Source organism: Phalaenopsis equestris, unplaced genomic scaffold (genome assembly GCF_001263595.1).
Source record: "Phalaenopsis equestris unplaced genomic scaffold, ASM126359v1 Scaffold213184, whole genome shotgun sequence".
NCBI classification, from domain to species: domain Eukaryota; kingdom Viridiplantae; phylum Streptophyta; class Magnoliopsida; order Asparagales; family Orchidaceae; genus Phalaenopsis; species Phalaenopsis equestris.
Window position 1 is genome coordinate 1 of NW_018232048.1, and position 24,324 is coordinate 24,324.

General features: G+C 34.5%; 1 protein-coding gene across 1 annotated transcript; it reads right to left on the reverse strand.

The window, feature by feature from the left end:
- Nucleotides 1-1,233: 1,233 nt before the first annotated feature.
- Nucleotides 1,234-19,337, reverse strand: LOC110036954 (probable V-type proton ATPase subunit H; the record flags this gene model as incomplete). The annotated part of the gene is made up of 5 exons (XM_020741516.1): nt 19,287-19,337; nt 16,884-16,932; nt 15,542-15,667; nt 1,387-1,489; nt 1,234-1,306 (listed from the first exon to the last, which is right to left on the reverse strand). Coding segments are annotated over exons 2-5 (332 nt in total), but the record flags the coding sequence as incomplete, so codon positions are not given.
- Between the last annotated feature and the right edge of the window lie 4,987 nt (nt 19,338-24,324).

Genomic DNA, 24,324 nt, shown 5'->3' on the forward strand with positions numbered 1-24,324 from the left:
GAGGTTCAAGAAGAGGAGAGGCATGTATGCAAGAAACAAACTGGGAGATAATGACTTGGACAAAGGCGAGAATAGAGATTGATTTTAAGGAAAAATTTTTCAACGAATAGGACATCCAAACTGGGAGATAATGATTTTAAGGAAAAATTTTTCAACGAATAGGACATCATGCGACAACGTTAAAGGGTCGTAGGTGTTGGAATCCCAAGATTTGATCGCGTGCATCTACTTAATGTGGGATTTGGATGGGGATTAAGTTGATGTAATTGTATTTCTCAAATAAATTTAATCAAATGAAACAAAAATATAAAATCAACGTTTCAATTAATCCCTTATACAATCCCTCATTCCTTGTGAGTCTCAAATCGCATTTTGTTGCCTTAGAAGTGGACAATTATTATGCTTTCGTTCAGTGTGGTGAAAAGGGCAATATTGGTGTCCTCCCTTAATAATTTTAAGGTTACGAATGCATCAACGCTTTCCATTTATTGAAATGAGCAATAATTGAGCATCATTACCTCATGTCATGTTCATAATGTCATTTTCACGTGTTAGTTATTTGGCAATGTGGGATATCTTTTCGGGGCATTTTTATTGTGGGGATATCAACAAAGTTTTTTATATGATACAGACAACATTTCGATGACTTTGATTTGTGCAATGTGTTTTGGGCTTGACTTGCACGGCATCACATCCATCAGTCACCATTTTCGTTGTATTTAACTGAATAGAACGTGATGGTCTTTTTGGGCATTGTCGATGCTTCAGATTTGTCGAAGTAGCCCGTTTAACAAAGAAGCCACCGATTTAATAATTTTGATTGCAGTCGAGAAGTTCAATTAATTTCATGCAAATTTGTATTCAATGACAGCTACTAATGTGATTTTGTCTACGATCAATTTGTGTTGTCTTATGGAGCACACTCTAGGTCAACACACTTCTATTGCCCACTTAACTTTCTATCATGCACACCATATTTGATATCAAAATAAAATTTTCATGCCTCTTAGAGGTTGGAATACATGTCATGCTTGAATGTCGACCAAACATTAAATCATACTTCAAGAAGTTAAGAGTTCCAAAAATTTAACACAATATTTTCTTCAAGTCGACCCAGGGAGGGATGCAACCTTGATATTAGCATGATTTCAAAAATAAGTACCAAATATGAAGTTTCATCATGCAAATAAAAGCAAATAAATTCCCTAATTCAATAAAACCACATGAACTTACTTTAAAAATGGATCATAGGTATCTGAGCCTGATAAAGTCCTGTCATGAAATAATCTCGCACGTTTAGGATTCGCTGCAAAAAGAAAAATATAAAACTTTTGAAATTTCATCTCAGAGAATAGAAAAGAAATGTAAATACCATGTCACCAATACCTGTTAACATTTCATCAATGAGGGCAAGCACATATTCGATCGTTTCCTCCTTCGAAATATCACGTAAAATATTTACAAACACCCTAACATAAGCAGGTCCATCCTACAATAAGTGAGTATTAGAGCATCCAAAATAGATTCATCAAATATGACAAATATGGAATATGAATATTCCTAGACAAAATTTAGAAGGCATGCCAATTATTGCAAATTCAAAAGAAAATACATCATAAGTCATATTTTAAATTTTCCAAAAATCGTCAAGAACAATCACAGGGTACAGCTGCTCTGGTGGAAGACAGCGGAAGCCTGCAGGAAAGCGCACAGGGAGATGCAGCTTCTCTTCACAGGCTTGGGATTTCTACTAAAAAGAATAAACCCTCCTCTCCCTGCAGTTTTGGGATTTCCACTAAAAGATATAGAATCCAGCTAACTGTCAGGCCCAGATAAGATTTCCAATAGCACAAAAAAAAAATCCAGCAAAGTCATATTTTATAATTCCAGATGTCCCTCCCTGTTTTTGCCTTCCCACCAGCAACCCAAATATTAGTTAAACCCTGTTGTCTTCCTCCCTTCGCATGTTGATCCTTCTCGAGCAAGCAGAGCAACCACAGAAATTCCTTTTCTTCTCCTACAGCACATTCAGCCAGGAATTCTTTCCAATGCTAAATGTGACGTGCATCGAGCTTATGACAACGCACGGAATGAAAATGTCTAGCTTTACTATTGAGGTTGGTTCGGAATCAAAAATCAGGAATTCTACCCAAATAGCCCTGGGACTATCTCGCTTTATCACAAACCATAAACTCTATGACCATAAATTCTTTCAATAGACTCAATATATGTTTATGTACATTTGTGTGAAAAGAGGAACATCTCACGCAAGAGGACATGGTTTCTGAGTTCACTAATCCTAACCATCGCTCGTAGAAGATCCAAGATCATCTGGTCATTTCTTGGTCAATCAATTCTAAGACCACAATGATTGGAGAAAATTTATTGTTTTATAAAACAGTAGAAGAGATTTGGGAAGCAGCAATTGAAACTTATTCCAATGCCCAAAACACTAAAAAATTAGTTCAGATTGAGACAAAACTACATGAACTCCGATAAAAAGAGTTAAGTGTGACTCAATACTTCAACACACTTACAAAATACTGGTTACAGTTAAATATGTATGATATTTATATATGAAAGTGCCTTCAAGATGTTATGATTCTTATATATGTATGTGCCTTCAAGATGTTATGTTGTACAAAACAATAGTGGAGAATAAGTGGATGATCAAGTTTCTATTGGGTCTAAATAAAAAATTCAGATGAGGCGCGAGGAAGAAATATGGGGATGAAGCCTCTTCCTACCACTATGAAAGCCTTTGCTGATGTCAGAAGAAAAGAAAGTAGGAAGAAGCTCATGATGGGAAGAAGTGTGGATTCATCTAGCATTGAATGTTCCGCCCTGTACACACAACCCCTCCCATGAGTCAAAGATAAAGAAGAATCTTTCTTGTGTGAACATTGCAAGAAACTTGGTTACACAAAAGAAAAGTGTTGGAAACTACATGAAAAACCTGCAGATTGAAAATTGGGGCAAGAGAGAAAAGGCAAAGACTGCAAGATCCATGCTACAACCTTTTCTGAAGGGTTAATCAACCCTAGTCCCTTCAAAATAGAAAAACTAGAGGTTGAAGAAACTTCTTTCGAGCATAACTGAGCAGTCTACCAGCTTAATGATACACTAAGGCATCATGTCCCCCTATCGCACTAACAAAGGAAGATTTTGACCTTGGATAATAGATTCGGGTGTTTTTGATCACATGGTTGGAGATATCATGTTCTCATCAACAACTACAAGTTCACCAACTCCAAATTTGTTAGACTTGTTGATAGATCTCACTATAGGATTGTTGGGAAATGAGAAGTGAAAGTCTCCAAAGGTATTCAGCTCTCTTTTGTGATATATATTCCCCAATTAGATTGCAAATTACTTTCAATTAGCAAGTTTACTCATGACTTTAATATTTTACTAAATGTTATTCTAACTTGTGAATTTTAGGTGATAGATTTGAGGAAGATGATTGACAGTGTTGAATTGCATCAAGATCCATATCTGCTCAAGTAAAGCTATTCTCTTAACACATGTGTCGTATTCACCATACTCTTCCTATGTTCCTATGTTTGTTGTGTTCGAGTTTGTTGAATGTCAAGTTTTATTATGGCAATGTCATCTGGGTCATCTCAATTTTTCTTATGTTGCAAAGTTGAATCATTATCTCTTTATTAATAAAAAGTCGGAATTTTATCAATGTGAAATTTGTCGATTGGCTAAGCATGCTCGTCATCTCTATTCTTTGTCTTAATATAAATCCTCACAATATTTCTCTATCATCCACAGTGATATTTGGGAACTATCGAAATTGAAAACCATCAATAGATCCAAAAGATTCATCTCTTTCAGTGATGACCACAATAAAACTAGTTGGATATTCTTCATGAAGAAAACTTTTGAAACAACACAAATTTTTCAGCCCTTCCATAATATGATTATTTCCACTCAATTTCAAAGCAAAATTCAGATTCTTAAAGCTGATAATGCAAATGAATACTTTAACTCTATTCTTAGATCCTACCTTGCAGGGAATGATATCATCCATCTGAGTTTGTGTGTTAAAACTTCAAAATAAAATGAGAGTTTAAAAAGAATAGACACCTCGAGTTATTTAGGTCTATAATGCTTTTATACAATGTCCCAATTTATTTGGAGAGATGTGCTTACAGCCACCAACCTTAATAATAGAATGGCAAGTAGATTTCTTGGATTCAAAGTCTCTCTCGATATTGTGATAGAAAAATACTCTCATGTTAGACTCTTCTCAACTAATCTTCAACTAAAAATATTTAGACGTCTATTTTGTTCACATTCATCAACTAAACCGCACAAAGCATGATTCAAAATTCATCAAATGTATCTTACTTGGGTATGCTTTTAACAAAAAAATGTACAAGTGATATTCTCCCATTACAAGCAAATACTATAACCCCATAGATGCAACCTTCTTTGAAAACCAACCCTATTTTTTTTACCCCAAATTTAATAATTAAGGGGAGAGTCTAGGTTAATATCAGTCTTGGGACACTACCCTAGTTTCGTTGCAACCTATTCCACTTCCCTACTCTGATCTAAAGTATTCACAACAAATTATACTTCCATGTAACCATCTTCTCTCCTAAGTTCCACTAATTGAGAACATCCAACCTAAGATTGATAATAAGAAATTTCCAGTGTATGCTAAGAGAAAGAAATTTACCAAGCAGGATAAAGACAATATGCAACAATAGAACTGTTCACAACCAAAACTAAATTCACACGTCTCTGAAATTCCAAAGGGGTGGAATCAATAGGAGAAGATAGAAAAAATTGCACAAATTATTCTATCTAGTATTATGTTATATATGAGAAGTTATCATCAACTTATAAAGAATTTGTATATAATCTTGATAGCATGCAGATACACAACACAATTTCAATCATGAAGCACTTCAAAATCCAGAACGATAAAAAGCAATTGAAGAGGAGACCAAGCTTTTGACCTAAATGGCAAATGGATCATTGCAAAGCTTCCTCCAGATAAAAGACTCATTCAAGGTGTTCAATGTCAAGTACAAAGCATGTGGGAGCATCGAGTGGTTCAATGCTAGGTTGGTGACCAAAGATTTCACTCAATCTTATATGATAGGCTATCAATAAACTTTTGCTTCAGTATCCAAGTTAAACAATGTAAGAGTTCTTATTTCCTTAGCAGTGAACAGAGAGTGGGAACTATGTCAACTTGATAACAAGAATGTGTTTTGAATAGAAACTCTGAGAAATAAACGCATATAAAAATTTCAACATGAATGAAAAATGACTAAAATAAATGTCTGGTGTGTAAGCTAAGAAAGTCATTTTATAGCCTCAAATAATCTCCAAGGGTTTGGTTTAACAAGTTTGTCAAGATGATGAAATCCAATGGGTACATCGAATATCAAACAAATCATACAATATTCATAAAGCATACCCGTGGAGATTAAGGCTATACTCATTGTCTATGCAGATAATATGAGCTTGACATGTGATAATAAAAAGAGATTGAAAAGTTTAAGGATGTTCTTGTCACTAAATTTGAAATTAAGCATCTAGGAGTAATGAGATACTTCTGGCATGGAAGTGGCCAGATCCAAGATGGGTATTGTGATGTCCCAGAAAAAACACATCCTAAACCTACTAAAATAGACTGGAATGTTGGGGCACAAACCTGCTTAAACTCCTATGGATTTCAATAGAAAAAGTTATATTTAACGGGACAAAAAACACCAATGAAAAATAGTAGATATCAAAAACAAAAGACACATATCACACACTAAACCTCATATTCCTTACTCTGCCAACGCTGTGAATCAACACATGAATAGTCCAAATGAAGAATATCTGGAGATGGTTTACAACATATTGAGATGCCTTTAACAGACCATTGACAAAAGATTATTATTTAAGAAATCAAACAACATGGAGGTAAGGGTTTACACAGTTGCGTCAAAGAACTCACAGACAGAAGGACAACTTATGTGTATTATTCCTATGTCTGAGAAAATCTTGTCATTTGGAGGACCAATAAGCAAACAGTGATCTCTAGAAGTAGTGTCAAATTTAAGCATCGAGCACTTTAGGAATTTTTGAAAGAATGTGGATCCAATGGCTACTAAATGAGTTTGGATACTCTACTGCCAATCACAGAAATATGTTTTGTGATAGTCAAACTGCAATTAGTATTGTAAATAATTTGTGCATCATAACAAGACCAAGAACTACTACAGGAAATGTGAAAATCTGACAAAATATTATTGTCGGATATGCATCTGATTTGTAGCGAAGATAGACGTTTTTATATTAAGAAATTTTCAACGAGCATTGTGTCGACTCAGCATCGAACTTTTCGACACAAAAAGTTCACTTAAAAGCATCAAGCATTATCCGACACAAATCCACTGGTCACCCGATATAAAAGGCCTCAAAAAAAGATTCACAAGTAGTCACTTATCAACGTCGAATATTTTCCGATAACAATCTATTGCAAATGCTCTAATATATGCATCCCATACGGCAGAGCATTATTTCTTTTTTTTCACACGGCAGAGCCTTTTGATCATTGTGTAAGTGTTAGGACGTTCCCTGGAAGTGACACGCTGTATGGTCTGAATACAGTTAAAAGTGTGCAAGGACCGCTGCACCGACGTCCGGGTGTAGTGTCAAATAAGTAAAGGTTATCACATTACGGACGAATGCGGGTAAAGAAGTTAGTCCATGAAACTAATATTAGGATAGGATCTTGAAATATAGGTACTATTACTGGTAAATTAATATAATTAGTTGATACTATAATTCATGGAAAGATAAACATCTTATGTCTTCGAAAAACTAAATGGGTTGGAGAATGGAGATTGATAACTTAGTTTTTAAACTTTAGTATTCAGGTAAGAGTCGCACTAGAAATGGGGTAGGTTTAATTATAGATAAGAGTTTGAAAGATAATGTTATAAAAATTAATAGAGTTTGAGATAGAATTATAACCCTTAAGATTATTATTGATACTAAGATTTTTAATGTTACAAGTGCTTATGCTCCTCAAATAGGTTTAGATATAGGTTTTAAAGATAAATTCTAGAAAAACTTAGAAGACTTAAAGCAAATAATACCAATTGAAGAAAGAATTTTTATTGGAGGAGATTTAAATGGACATGTCGGTGGAGTGGTAGAATATTTTAGGAATATTTATGGTGACTACGGATTTAGAGTGATTAATGAATAAGGTCAAATTTTACTTTAACGTATGATTTTGTTATTACAAATAATTTATTCAAGAAAAGAGATGAGCATATTATTACTTATAAAAACGGATCTAATAAAACACAAATTGATTATTTTTTTATGAGGAGAAGATATCGTCAAGAGAGAAGAGACCGTCAAGAATGTAATCATTGTAAGGTCATTCCAATTGAGGATTTAAGTACTCAACATCGATTATTAGTTCTAGATTTTAAGATGAAGACTTGTAAAATAAAGAATACTAGGAATCATCGTCATAAAATTAAATAGAGGTACCTAAAAGACAAATAAATTTATTTTTATGAGTAAAATGCAAGATTTCAAAATTTGAGATATTTATGAAAAAGCAAATTCTATGTGGGATAAAGTAACAAAAACTATTAAACAAGTGACAAAAGTTATACTTGAATAATCAAAAGAAAAATTTTTAATAAATAAAAATAGTTGGTGGTGGAATAGTAAAGTGCAAGAAAAGATAAAATACAAGAAAGTGTGTTATAAAAATTGGTTTAAATGTAAAAGCTTAGAGAACTGAGGAAAATATCAAACGGTCAGTAGGGGGTCTAAGAAAACAATTTGTGAAGCTAAAAATTCTGTTTTTAGTGACATTTATAATAGATTAGATACTAAGAAAGGTGAAAAATATATGTATAAACAGGCCAAATAAAAAGAAAATAAAAGTAAAGATTTAGCTCAAGTAAAGTGTATTAAAGATAGAAATTAAAAAGTATTTTTCTTAGAAAAAGATATTCAAAATAAGTGGGTGAGTTAATTTGCTAAACTATTTAATAAAATTTCAAAAAATCTGATCGACCTTAGTGATCTTAATATCATTAATGATAATAAAATATTTCATTTTTACCGTTGCATTAGTAAACGTTGCATTAGTAAAAATAAAGTTGAAGATGCTTTAAAGAAAACCAAGAGTAAAAGTCTATACAACCTGATGATAACCCAATTGAAGTGTGGAAATATTTAAGAGATTTGGGAGTTTCTTGGCTTACTAAACTCTTTAATATTATTTTAAAAACTAAAAAAATGTCCAAGGAGTGGAGAAAGAGTATTTTGATCCTATTTTTAAGAATAAAGGGGATGCATATGAGTGAGCCAATTATAGAGGAATTAAGTTGATGTGTCATACTTCAAAAATATGGGGATGGTAATTAAACATAGATTAAGATGTATTACAAAGATCTCTCATAATCAATTTGGATTTATGTTAAGCAGGTCTACTATGGAAGCTATACATTAGAAGCTATACATTTATTGAGAGCTATACATTTATTGAGAGGTTTGATGGAGAAGTTAAGAGATAATAAGGAAGATTTACAAATGATTTTTATTGATTTAGAAAAAGCTTACAATAAAGTTCCAAGAGATATCCTTCGGAGAGTTCTTGAGAAGAAAGGTGTTATTATGACTTATATTAAAGTCACTAAAGATATGTATACAAGACCTGTTACTTGTGTTCGAACAGCAGTATTGATCAAATATTTTCCTATTTCTATTGGTTAACATCAGGGATTGGCTTTAAGCCCATATCTTTTTACTTTAGTTATGGATGGTCTTACTGGACACTTACAGGACAATGTACCTTGGTGAATTCTCTTTGCTGATGATATCCTTCTAGTGGATAAGACGAGAGAAAAAGCTCAGGAAAAGCTTGAATTATGGAGATCTACCTAGGAGTCTAAAGGCCTTCGTTTGAGTAGAACTAAAGCTTAATACCTAGAATGTAATTTTAGTAGTAGTAGTTCTAGTGACAGAAATGTAACTATGGGTGATCAAATTATTAAAAGATGTGAACGCTTTAGATATATCGGGTCTATTGTTCAAAGTGATGGTGATATTGATGGGGATGTTATTAGTAGAATTAAAATTGGTTGGTTGAAGTGGAGGAATGATTTGGGCCTATCGTGTGATAGAAAAGTGTCGCTTAGACTGAAAGAAAAATTTTATAAGATGGTGGTGAGACCTGTAATGCTATATGGCATAAAAATAAGTTAAGTGTTTCCGAGATGAGAACGATTAGGTGGATAAGTGGCTTTACACTTAGAGAGAAAATGCAAAATGAATATATCCATGATAGGATTGGTGTAGCTCAAGTGACGGACAAAATTAGAGAGAGTCGTCTTAGATGGTTTGGTCACATTAAACTTCGACCATCAGATGATCCGTTTAGAAGATTAGATGTTTTAGATTCGACTTACGTTAAGAAAGAAAAAGGTAGACCTAGGATGACTTGGGCATATTATATAAAAATGATCTTAATTTATTAGAATTAAATAAAAATATGACACTAAATAAGACGCAATGGAGAAAAAGGATTCATGTAACCGATCCCACTTACGTGGGATAAAGGTTTTGTTGTTTTTGTACGCTTTGGTTCAGCGCTTCCTCCGGCGGTTTCTCTCCACCGAGCTCCTCCAGCGAACAACAGCTGATTTCATCGGTGAAATCACGGCTCCGGTGATATTTTCCCTTCTCCTATAATTTTAGAGAATTTTACATTCATTCCACGAGATTCATATGCATTTATGTATGTATGTATGTATGTATATTGCTAAGGTTTCGCTTAATGGCGAACCCTAGCAACTGTTACGAGACTCGTCTCCCGTCTTCCTGTCTCATGAGCTTTCCTGACTTGAGACTTCCAGGCTCTGCGGCTCCTCTGCGACCCGTCTCGTGGGTACCTCTCGCGTGTTTGCGGCTTCGTCTCGCGGGTACAGCTCGCGATTTTTGCGACTTCTCTGCGCTCGTCCCGTCTCACAGCGTCCTTTCTTTTTTCGCTTTGATTAGTTCGACGCAATTTTTTCCCTCGTTTATCAAAGTTGTTTTCTTCTCTGAACGTCGCACCTAACTTTGAAGATGGCTTCGGACAAATCATATGTAGCTGCCCTTGCGGATGTCCACGCCTCAGAAACACCAAAATCGTCATATTTCCCTCATTCGTTTGAGTGGGCAAAAGACATCAAAAAAGTGATAGAAAGAATTGGAAGTTTGTCTTTTTTTTTACAGAAGCTGAAGGTATTCAACCTGTTTCCTTCTGTCGTCTGAATTTGGTTGGGAAATTTATATATAGTCATCCTAAAATGAAGCTCATTCGCAATGGGAAGTTTGACATCTTTTTTACTGAACTTGAATGTATTCAACTTGTTTCCTCCTATCGTCTGAATTTGGTTGAAAGATTTTTATATGGTCATCCCAAAATGGAGCTCATTCGCAAAGAATTTAAACTTATGCACGTTGTTGGAGAATGAAAAATTGGACTATTAGATGGGAGACTCATTCTTATTCAAATTAGTAATGAAGAAAACTACATGCGCTTATTTGCTAGAAGAATAATATGGATTGATAACAGAGCAATGAAGATTCTGAAATGGTCTGTGAATTTTGACCCACAGACGGAACCGACAATCATTCAGGTTTGGATTAGTCTCTCTATTATGAAATTTCATTATTTTTCTCAAAAAGTATTGTACTTTATTGTCTCAGCTTATGGAAAGTCACTCAAGACGGGCATTCATTCGTTTAATCTTTCTCGTCTTTCTGAAGTCAGAGTACTTGCTAAAAGAGACATCACTTCACCAGCTTATGAGGAAATCTGGTTGGGCACACAACACTAAGGATATTGGCAGAAGATAGAGATTGAGTCTTTTCTGTCGTATTGTTTGAACTGTCATATGTTCGGACACTCCAGTTCTCAATGTCACCATCTACACCCCCAACTCAGACCAAAAAAACAAACTGCTCAGCTAGAGACTGTGATTACATCTACTCCTGATCAGCTCCAAGTTTTTGACATTATTGATTATCAGAAGAATACGACAACCATTCAGTCTCCAGTTGTAGCTCCCACGTCAAATACCCCGGAAGACGTCACTATCTCCGCAAGCAATATGACAACCATTCAGTCTCCAGTTGTAGCTCCCACGTCTTTGCAACCTCCTATCGTGGGGGAGAGGGAGTTTCTTCAGACCCCGTCTGCCCTAGAACCTATCACCGATAATACAGGTGAAAATACTTCTATTGTTTCACTGCCGCCTCATCAAGTCCAAAAAGATATTAATATTACTCAGGCTCATGGGGATCATGAAGTGCAACGACCTACACCTGTCCGACCACCTTTGAATTCTACTGATCAGATGAGAAATGACAGGTCTACACATCCAAGAGGAAGAAAAAGAATGAAAATCTACTTGAGCTCAGGAATCTGATGAATGATACTTTGGTTACTACGGGCAATGGTACTCACCTTACCAATTTGTTAGTCAGCTCACTTCCGAGAACTAGATGCAGGAGGACTAAAGTGGGACGTCCCTAGCACTTTTGTGGTTTTTGATTTTTTACCTTTATGTATTTTTGCTTTATTTGGGTTTTATATGTGTTGTATTGAATTGTTGAGTTTTCTTTTAGGTCCTCTCATACAACATTTTTGTATCTTTTCCGTATTAATATAGTTGCCATCGGGCCTTTGCTATATATATATATATATATATACCACCTTATTCTTACTTTGCTATATATATATATATATATATATATACCACCTTATTCTTCAGCATTTAAATATCTTACACCAAAACTTTACTTTTTACATATGTCACATTGCCTATGCATAAATGGTGTATTTCACTTTTTAAAAGTTGAGTGGTATTTTTTATGTGATATGGAAGAATAAGGTATAAATATAAAAAAGCAAAGCTTAGGTGTTAGATGTCTAAATACATAGGAATTTGGTGGTATTGATGTAAATGCCCCAAATGAGTGGTATTTTTGATGTGATGTTGATGATTTATATATAAATGTAAAAAAGTAAAGTTTTGATGTTAGATGTCTAAATACATAAGAATTTGGTGGTATCTATGTAAGTGCCCCAAATGAGTGTTACTTTTGATGTGATATGAAAGATTTAGGTATAAATGTAAAAAAGTAAAGTTTAGGTGTTAGATGTCTAAATACATAAGAATTGGGTAGCATCTATGTAAATGCCCCAAATGAGTGTTATTTCTCTTGCTAAATTTGATAGAATTTCAATTTTGTATTAAAATACAAAAACCAATTATTTTGACATTTTCATGTTGCTGAGATAAGAATGCTTCAGTGGTTGAGTGGCTTTACACTTAGAGACAAAATGTGAAATGAATACATCAATGAAAGGGTTGGTGTAGCTCTACTGGCAAACAAGATTAAAGAGTAATCATAGATGGTTTTTTCACATTCAGCGTCGACCATCTAATGATCCGGTAATAACGAAAGTAGATGTTTTAGATTCAACTTATGTTAAAAAAGGTTAAGGTAGGCCTAAAAAAATTTGATATGTTGTATGAAAAATGATCTTAATTTAAGAGAATTAAATGAACATATGACACTCAATAGGACACAATGGAGAAAAAGGATTCACGTTACCGACCCAACTTAGTGCAAAAAAGGTGTGTTGTTGTTGTTGTTGTTTGATTGTCTTGTTCTTTATGTCTGTTAATGGTCAATCCAATATGATTGTTGGGAGTTACAGATATAGACCAAAATTTCTTTATCAAATAGGATTCTTGTCTTGACCTCTCAGTATGTGGGAGCAATGTTTCCTCTAAATTTTTTCATGATCGACTTCTTATTCAGTCAATCATCCTCCTCCCCATGCACATAACTCATTGCAAGTGTAAGTTTTACTCGCTCTGATTACCTTGTGGGATTCATGCTTCGCTGACTTCCTAAACTTAGTGCTTTGAGCGTTTATGTTTTTTGAAAATTTAAATTCAAAACGAATAAATTATATAACTTTTATTCATTGCCCTTAAGTCTCAATACAAAATGTATGTACGTCTGATATCTAGTTGTACTGATCCATAAAATTACATCTATACTGTAGATGAATATTCAAAATTTGAGATTATGAATGCAAAACAGATTATATCCATAATGAAAGAACTCACTAATAAGTCCTTGAATAGTGTTAAGGAATTTGTGCATGTGTCATCACAGCTGCGTATTTATTGTTCACAGAATAAGTTTCGATGTCCGTGTGCGAAACACAAAAATCGAGTGCTTCCACCACCTGAATAAGTCCAGTTGGATTCATACAACAAGGGATTTAAACCAAATTATAGATACTGGACTGCACATGATAAGCAAGAACCAGAAGTTCAATATGATCATATTAGGCTCAGTTGACCACGGTCTGGGCCTCTCAGCAGTATCAGAGGAAGAGCCAGATTAACCGGGCGACCGAGAGGGCCAGGGGCGCTACACTCCACATTGGAGGTTCAATCTCCCACACGGAGCATTACAGAAGGCTGGTAAGACTCTTTAAATATTTAAAAATTCAATGATTGATGTAATTATGAGGTGCTAATCAATTTCTTATACTACACGGGCTAAGGAGATTAGTCTTCAGCCCTTCATTGCTGAGTTACATGTTTGAACGCATCTGCGCTTAGGGACGCAGCAATGGGTTCTGAACAGTCTCGGCGAATGAAAGTAAAAAACTGATTATTCAACATTTATTCTGACTCATAATGTTGAAAATGACAATTAATCATTAGTTTTTATTATTTAGTAGGAGTAGGAGCAGCTCCAAGAGAGGCAAACAGTCAGCCAAACCCCAACCACCGCCAATAGCTGTGGTAGCCAGTTTACTACTGCGCAATTTGATTTCAAGATATGGACACGGTCGATGAGGAAGAAGAAGATGAGGATCTAAGGCCTAGGTGCGAAGGGCATAGCATTCAAAACTGAGATCTCTCGTGCTTTTGTAGGTGGCATGAGCTCATCACAATTGGGTAATCAAGAGTTTGGAAGGCAGGTCGATGCTTTGAATGAAAAGCTCTTTCATATGCGTGAAGGCCAACAGATAATTGAGGAGAGTATAGAATGTCTGACGGAGAGCATTACAGATCATCGGGGCAAACGACCGATGAGTTTTGTGGCCGATGAGGAGTGTGATTAGGAGTTCCAATGTATTTTTTTTTTACTTTTGGAACTTTTGAATTTATATTATGGCTTAGATGTAAACTTTTGGCAACTAATATTTATTACATTACGTTATTTTTCATTATCAGTATTCGTTTGTCATATATATTTTGTGTTGTGATAATCGATTAGTAAGTTGTTATGCTATTATTCTTTGTTGTGTGTGGGTTGTACGTATCTGAAAGTTCTTATATGTTTTTTTTTCTATTTTATAGGTTTGCGTCAGATTAGCATCAACTTTTTCGACGCAAAACCTACAATTAATTTTCTTTGTGCTTCAATATGAACAGACGCAAAGTTGACACAAATACAATGTAAATTTGAGTCAGATATGGGTCAATGCAAAATCCATTGGTAATTTGTAAAACTATTTTGCAATGAAATTGCCAGACAATAAATCTGACGAAAATTCAACGTAAATTGCATTATCGATCCTCGTTTTACCTTCGGAGACCAATTCGATGCAAATTTGACCCTAACACCAAATTATCGTCAGATTTGCTGTCGATTTCGCCGACGTAAAATAGCTTAATTCCTATAGTGCACATTGAAATTGATAAACATTTTATCTCTAAAAAGATCAGTGAAGACATTATTCAGTTAATCTACATTCCAACTCATCTTCACGTCGTTAATGCCTTCACTAAATATCTACCTCTAGGTAGCTCACTAATCTAAATACCAAGTTGGGTCTTTACAATATCTATGACCCAGCTTGAAAGAGAGGGTGGATATCTAAGTTTCTTATTTTAGTTTTATTCTCTCCTTGTTATGTCATATTTCTTTCCTTCTTGAGTATGTTTTCTTTGATAAGTTTTAATTATTATGATTAATCTTGCCCTAGCAATTCCTAATTATATAAGGAGAAAAATTGTATTTTGATTACTAGGAACTAAGAGAATATGATTTTCTCCACACATTAGTCATTCTTTAAGCAGGCAATATAAAAGGTGCAATGCTCACAATGCATGAGGAAAAGGGTCTTATTACCATTAATACAAATAATACACACAAGCTTTTGCAGGACTCAACTATAGAATAGCCTCTACATAACAAAGGAAGTTATTTTAAAGATTCAAATTGACCTGAAGAACACTTCAACATGTAATCAAACTATGTAAAGAAAATGACACACAAGCTTTTGCAAACAGAATCGGGTGCTTATCATAAACAAAACAAAGATGTGCTAAAATTAATATAGATGCTAAATAACAATATAGCAATGATAAAGAAGTCCCAATGATTTATGATAACTCTAAAAAGATATTGTATGCAAACAGAAAGAAAATTAAACCCAATCATATCAACGGGAACACAAGCTTACATCATCCAGTAAAGCTGCCCGTTGGCTTTCAGATTTATTGTCATATCGCCTCAACAACTGCAAGCCTGTTCCTGAGATCAGCTTTGTTCTCATATATGTTTCCCATGGTATATCCCTCCGTAGAACCTGCAGAAATATGACATACTACTCAGATTAAAGAAAACCAAAGCATATCCTTAAGGCAACCATCACTTAACTTAGATTCATCGAAGTTTCAGCAAATCTCATTTTTACTAAAACAATGCAGTATACATTACGCCTAATCACAATACCGGCAATAAAAATGCAATAGCCCTTCTGCTAAACCTAACCTAAGGGATATGGAAATAATTGTATTCATTGAACTCAAAACATTCAGTGACGGTACAAAATTTTTCTTTCATATTCCATGTACACAGTAACACAGAGACAAGTTCTTACCACTACAAACAGACACAGATGCAAGCACCAAATGTTATAGATTGATACGAAAAAGATAGAATGAATCCTTGATCTTTAATCAGAAGAGAAGGGAAGCAAGGATACAAGAAAATATGGTTCATGAACAAGCCCCAAAATAAAAAATACCTTTTAAAATTTTGTGAGATCTAGAAAAGGTACCATTTGCATAATGTAAGATATTTGTAGATGTCAAGCAAATTTCATGAGACGGCAATTTACTTCGCTCATAATTTTTTCCTTGAAAACAAATTGCCAGGAAGTAGCTACAGACAAGTCCACTTTGACCATGTAACTAGCACGGCCACAGGCAGTGAGAATAGTCAAGCCATAAAAATGCCCTAGAGATTAATTCTAACAAAGCAACATCATAAACTAATCAATTGTAAAAAAAGCCATCATGAACAATTATTGTAGTAATATGTCGAGCTTCATTTCAAAATTTTACATACCACATGCTGTTGTCTGCATGATATTTGGCTCATTTACTCTGAGATGAAATTTTAAGTTATCATATGACTGAAACACATTACAGGTCAGATTTATGCTCATAACCACAGCAAGCCCGCATCAAATAGAATACTGAATCAATGAAAGCCCATCAAGATTGCTCAATGTTTATACTACTAAAACTTGACTTGAAGTCTACCTGCATTTGATTGTTAGCTCATAGAAAAATGAATAACAAGATGAATCCAAAAATTTCTCAAAGAAATTTGACGGCTCTTAAAACTAAACAAAAATTAAAATCATTTTGTTTTCTCGTGCATTGCAGAAATCAAAGTCAAAAGCATAGGATAAGCCTAAAAGCATTAAAAAAAGCTTCATAGTCCTAACTGAAGATGAAGCCCTAAAAACTGAGCTTTATAACAGCGAGAAGGGAAAAAAGGAACCACTCACGTACCTCTTCAGTAGTTAGCTCCGCATGATCCATGGACAGAGTTGTTGAAGGGCTGCAAGAAGAAGAGACATTAAGCACTAGTAAAATAGACACAGATGGCTGCCTGATGGATTTAAATTAAGTAGGATTTACTAAATCCAGCAAACTGGATTTATTAAATCCAGTTAACTCCAATTTTTGCATTTGGTATTATTTCCTTCAATCCAATTAAATCCATAACTAATGTTTAGTATATACTTTCATGATTTAACATAGACGATTTGAAAATCTAAAAGTTGGGAGAATAAGGGCAAATTTCTGGAGCGTCCAGCACACTTCAGAAGCACAGAAATGCATACGTCAGAATGAATAAATGCAGATTTTTGCAGAAATAAAGTGTGCATTCAGCACAAATTAGGGAGAAACAATGCAGTCCTTGCATTTTACAGAAGCACAGGGATGCTAACTTCAATAAGGAACTTCAACCAAAAAAGTGAATGGGGACCTAATTCAGAATAACGCTCTGATTCATTTATAACTGTAGACTGAGAAATTGAGGCCGGAAATTAATGACGATATTTCCATGGTCAAAGCAATTGCTATAGTTTTCGGGAGACAGCCAAAGCTTAGGTGAGTTAAGGTTGAAAAATTTACCTGTTTAGTTTAATATTCCGTCTAATTTTTTTGTGGCTTTGTGTAGGCTAGAAGGGCTTGCAGATAAGAGCCTAAAGGCCTGTGTAAAAGTCAGATGCATTTATTTATGCATAGGTTAATAGCACCAAGGTGTAATAAATGTAAATATCAAACTTTACGTGTTAGATATGTAAATTCATAAGAATTGTGTGGCGCTTACGTAAGTTTCCGTTAAAAATAATTGGAATTTCTTAAATTATAATTACAATAAAAAATCTTAGTGTTCTTAGATGAGCAGCTTAATGTTTTGGAGCAATTTCTGGATTGCATTACAGAGGAAAATGAAAGGATCATCGAATTTGGTGTGGGTGGGACATGTAATTCATCTGTTGCTAATTCTCTTGAGCCTATTTAAATCCAGTTATAATGTTGTTATTTCAGCTACAAAAAGTTATAGGTGCACCCATAATTCTTATATATTTACATAAAACACTAATACATAATATCACATAAAAAAGGCAATTGTTACTATCTTTTTAAATTGATATACAGTTTCTCTTGCATAGGTGAAGTGTTATACATATAAATATCAAACTTTATGTGCTAGATATGTAAATACATTGAAATTGTGTGGTATGTATGTAAATCTATGTTCCCACTTGTATATTTTCTTAAAATTTATTAATTAATTTAGTAACTGTACTGTTTTCTCTACACTGTGGTTTCTACTGCCTGCAGATCCTGCAAATGCTGCCATTGTATTTCAGTGTGGTGGGATTTCTTTGGTTATACAGTGCTTAAACAGCCCTGTAAGAAACGCAGTAAGCCACTTGATTTGAGACATAGAAGAAGTAAGAGATGACTCCTAGGATGTTTACCAATAGCTAATTTGGTATAAATTCATTAAAGCCAGCCCACAAAAAGAAATATCATGACCTAATTAAGATAGTTCTACAAGCAATCGATAATTTGGTTTAATTCCACATTAGATAGTTAAAAAATACTGGTATAGATAAAAAATGCTGGTATGGTAAAATAAAATGATTGGCAAACACTTCGAGAAATAAATTTTGGGCTGAAACCATTAGTGCATCGAATTCAACCTTACTCTGCCTTCAGTTATCTTCCCAAACAACATGACATGCCTTACTCATTGCATAGAAAATCTAGACAAACTTCTCCTGATGTTGAAGACTCAAATCTATTAAAAGATGAACATAGACCTACTACTATAGCAGGTAGAAATAAACAGAAAAAAAAGCACCATTCTGCATAAAAATGTGTTCCAAAAAATGTATGAGGCATATAGACAATGCATTACAGAATGCTTGTATAAAATAAAACATTTTGCAATTCCGATTTTCTTTTTTTTTTTTCCAACTTCATTTGATTCGTCAAAGATAAATTAGAATTAAAACTAAAAAATCGCAACAAGTGAGGAAGCATTAACCAAAATATCAAATTCAGATAATTTAGCTTTGATTAATGAATTAAAAAGCAACCCACACTTGACAGAGACAATTAAAAAAGATATAGTAGTAGCAGAAAGAATATCTGCTCAAAATCCACCAAGCTTGACAGAGACAATTAAAAAAGATATAGTAGCAGAAAGAATATCTGCTCAAAATCCACCAAGATATTCCCGAGGTTGCCTTTCCAGGTAAGCTCTAATCGCGACTGTATCGCGAGGGTTCCGTGAATAAGGCAATGGTATTGGGCGATTGGGCGGAACCGGGAGAGAAAGAGGGACATTGACGAGGGTTTCGGGCAGAGACTAGAAAGAGGGAGAGGTACCGGGAGAGCTGGAGCGATGTAAGCGAGGTTTCGGCTGCGACGACGAGGGAGGCGACTTGCGGCTAGCGGCGAGGCAAGCGACGGGAATCTTCTCCTCCGCCACGAAGGACGTGGTCCTCAAATCCAACTCCAGATCGTTACGCGGGAAGTTACCAGAACGCAAAAAATATGTCTGGTGGATATACCTTAAATTCACACTTAAATCTATCATAGACTACCAAACCCTCCCCGAACAAAGTCATCAAATTTGAAATCCGAAGGCCTCGGCCATTATTGCCTTGAGCATAGATCTCAAATCCTAAACTGTTCTACTCAAATGAGAAAAGTAAATGGTCGATTCAAAAGGAAAACTTTGAATCCAAAGCGAATACTGAAATCAAAGTGCACATAAATTTCTTACCAGATATAGAAAAATCAAACAGTGGAACAATTTGTTTCTCAAATGTCTTGGAACTGTGTGATTGCGGGAAGCAGCGTGAGGGGATTATAGAGAGGGAGAAATGGGGCTTGTTGTCCACCGCATATGATAACGGTGAACTCAATCCTAAGGTCATGTCTGATAACGGATTTAAAGGTGGACCATTTTGGACAAAATATAACCACAGATTCGATAAATTAGGATTTCATGGATTTATGCCTTAAAATCATGGCAGTGTTTGGCTGCACATTAGATTCATCTTATCTAAGCTAATGACTTTGAATTCATCAAATGTGATGAATTTGAATTTATCAAATTGAGTCGATTGTTGAAAGAGATCGCGAATGATTGCCGAATAAATCAGACTCATAATAGAATTTAAGAAAATCGAATTTAAGAGAGCGTTGGATTTTTTTTTTTGTGTTTGGTTGGATTTAAGTTAAATTCGTGGTTAAATTGATAAATAATAAGCTACCGAACACAGCGTTGAATTTATAATTTCGAGGCGGGCTTTCACGCGAAAAGGAAGTGTAAAGTTATCTTTCGGTAGGAACAAAGTGGAAAGAGGAGAAAGATGAGAATTTAGGGTCTCTGTACACAACAATCCCGTTGTTGTCTAATCACAACTGTATCATGAGAGTTTGGTCATGAAGGAGATAGTTTTAAGCAATATTAAGGGGTCGTTTGTGGCGGCTTATAAGTTCGGTCGGCGTTTTGAAAACACCGCATTGTCGTTTGGTTCTTGCGTTCGGACAGATTATGGTGAAACGTAGTTTTGAAATCCTTAATAGTCGGGGCCTTGGGATCTACCCCGCAGCCCTCGTCTTCGATGTGCGGCGAATGGTTCTTTACTCTCGTGCCCTTCTGTTGTCCACCTCCTCCCTCGCTTAGTTTCCCTAACGCACGAACTTCAGAACAAGCGAGCTTGCTGAGAGAGGCTGAAAGATGGGTCGAACAAGGATTAGCGCTGGTGCGAAAGGAGGGAAACGGAAGAGCTCGACACTCATCATAGATTATTCAAAGTCAGTGGAAGATAAGATTATGGAAATTGCATCTCTTGAGAAGTTCCTTTTTGAACAGATCAAGGTAGTCTAGTTCGACAGAAAGGCCGACACAATTGACTAATTTGCTGAGTAAGTTCACTGGCAACATAATTTTGTTCTAAGTGTTAGCATACCGTGTCTTTTCTTTCAGTTTTCCCTTCATTTGTGAAATTATATGTTAACATTACCATATAATAGATTTAAAGACTAAGATTTATTTAGTTTCTTGCAAGATTTTCTTTTGTTTGTTCTTCAAGTAGCAAAGAATAGTGTGTGCTTACCTCTTTTATTGTGAGCAACTTGAACATTGAGTTTTTCACCCCTTAGTAGAGGTGTAGCCCTAAACATTTCTTGTTTAGAATCCATAGAAAAGTGTGAAAGTGGGGACTATATTAGGTATTAACCATTCAATTTCATCATTTGTTACCTCCATACATATTATGCTTATAAAAAGCACATAGTTTTCTTACTGGTTTTTGGTGTGTCATTTTGAAGTCTCATGACCATTACTTGTTGAATTATTGGTATTATTTTTGTAGTATGTGTTATATTCACCAATTTATCTACTTTTTTATGTTGCTAACTAATTAAGTGATCGTGATTTGATGTTATCTTTGACATGCTTCTTCTGCATTTTAAAATGAATATCATCATACTTTTAATTGTAATTTTAATATGTATTTTCTTTTTTTAGGTTTGTTGATACTCACTCTTAAGTGAGGTGTATATCCTTATTTTTGTGCTGTTATGATTTTTTTTTGTTCTAAACTATCAAATATTTAGCCATAATAATTATGTTTTACAAATCCGTTATTTTCCAAACGCACAAACTAAATAGCTAACCAGTGTATCCAGATCAAGGGCATAATGTTCATTTATCCAGAAACAACTGCAAAATCAGTTGTTTTCCAAACACACAAACCAAACAATCAGCCAGCTTATCTGGATCAGCTGCAGATCAGCAGCTTTCAAGATAAACAGTTTATATGGATAAGCTGGGGATAAGCTGGATAAGCAGCAGCTTCCCCAAACATACCCTAAGAAGTTGAGACAGAGGGAGTGGATAAGCTGGATAAGCAGCAGCTACCCCAAACATACCCTAAGAAGTTGAGACAGAGGGAGTGAATTAAGCAAGGGTTTCAAGCAGAGAAGAGAAGGATTTCAAGCAAAGAGGAGAGAGGAAAAGAGATAGGTTTGTAATTCTTATTTTTTGTTAATTTTATTATTTAAATTGAGCAATAATTAACAATTAATTAATAAAATAATAATAATTAAGTAAACTTAGATATAATTATTTAATAGTTATTTAATGATTAAAAATAATTTAAATTTTAAGTTAATTTTTATTAATATAATTAATAACTAATTAATTCAATATTAATGTTAAATTATTATTTAATGACTAATTAGTTTAAAAATTTTAAGATAAATAATTAATTAGTTTTGAAAATCATTAGTTATTAATTAGCATAATTATAACTAAATTGAAATTAAATTCAATAATTATTATTTTATAGTAATAAAATAATAAATTTCTTTTATTATAACAAACATAACAAATTTTTAAATCCTAAGTTGTCAAAGAGCTTGACATGATTTCAGTCTCTTGCCAAACACTTTTTAGGATCAAACTCTTATAGGAGTTTCTAAATCCCAATTTATGAGATTTATTAAATTCTACTAACTTGAATCTAATATGTTCATACAACCCTAATTAATCCCAATTAAGCATCGATTGACATTTATTAATTTATGAACGATGAGTAGTTGTGAATCCAAATAAAATCTTGTTCATATATATATAATATTTACATGCATACAACTCAATTCTTAGTATTTACATATCTACTACCTAAACTTTAATTTTGATAAGATAAGAAAGATTTGGGCCGTATAAATATATAAAGTAAACTTAAATGTTAGAAATATATATATTCTGCTCTCTACGTGTTAATCATAAAAGTTGAGTATATAGGGTTGGGAGAGGATCCCCCGAATCTAAAAAGAACAGAATATAGTACGCACTCATAAGAGGGTTCCTCTACCACATTACAAAACCTCTCAACAACACAAAAAAGAGTATTCCAAAACAAAATAAAGACTAAAGAAGGTCGTATACCCAAAACATAAAGGCTCACGAAAAAAAAAACTAGAATGTCGAGCCCAAAATAATAAAAAATCGAGAGCTTCTCCAATATACACAAGCTGCTCCAAAAAATCGAGACCGCACCAATGTCTGAAAACAAAGTATGCAGAAAATACTTATTTAACTTGAAGAAAACCATGTATCCCTGTAAAACTGTATAGTAGTTGTAGAGATAGCCAAAAAAGAAAGAAACTTCAAACTTGTTGAGGCAATAAACCAAATAGCAGCAGCAAAGGAAAGGAAATCAGCAGGCAATCAGAGTTTTGAGGTTGTAAACAACCATTAGAGGGCAAGCCATAGGTAATAGAGGAGTAGACATGAAGCCATATGATCCAAACAACAAGAAAGAACAAAAGAGACCCGCAGATAACCCCCAGTAAAATAAAGAGTCACGTAAAACACAGAAGCAGTAGTCGAGCAAAAGCAATATCAGGAAAGACATAAAATTCAAGTAATCAAAGGAATTAAAAGTAACAGAGACCATGTTAGCTTATGATAAATGTTATAGTAAGTTTATCACCATGCAACAACCTTCTAAGAGGCGGAGTGGGATGTGTAGCAACAGTGAGGAGAGTGGTGCCACTCTTTGCTAGCTAATCCGCAGGTGCATTCCCCTCTCTATAAATAAAACTGAATTGAATGTTAAGATGATGCGTAGAGATTAAATTCCAGATATGATTAAGTAGACACAATAAATCTCAATCAGGCTTGGCCACTTTAGTAAGCATATTATAAAGCTGCCATGAATTAGTTTCAATAATCAGTGTAGAGTGGTGAAAAATAATTGCCAGCTTGATTCCCATCAACACAGCCCAACATTCACATTCTAGAGAGCTTACAAACTCAATATGGGAAGCAAAATGACATAAATAATTGCCCGACTTATTTCTAAAAACACCTCCAATTCCTGTAGCTTATGAACTCCAGCTGCCATCAGTATTGAATTTAATTCAGCCATCACTAGGAGGCTGCCATTAGACCAGAGATGGTCTCTTGCCCAATTGTTGCAAAGGCTCAAAATTGTTAGGCTTTAAAGTACGACAAGCCTTAGAATAATTAGAGAGTGTGTGAGATTGTAAGGGAGGAGATAGGAGGGAGTTGGCATACTTATAGTTGTTTCTAGCCGACCAAATGAACCAAAGAACTACCAAAGGGAAATATGCGAGTTTTTTATGCTGAGAAAATTTCCAAGAAGCCATATAATCTTCAACCCGAGAATTGGAAGGCCAAAGTATACGGAGCTGCCTCCCAAATCCAAACCAAATAGCTTGGGAGAAGGAGCATTCATAAATATGTGATTTAGACTCTTCAGCCTTACCACATATATAACACTTAGAAACAATTCTCAAGCCTTTTAGCTTCAAAATATCATCCAAAGGCAACTGTGACAGAAAAAATCTTCACATAAAGAAAGAAATAGAATGGTCTCCC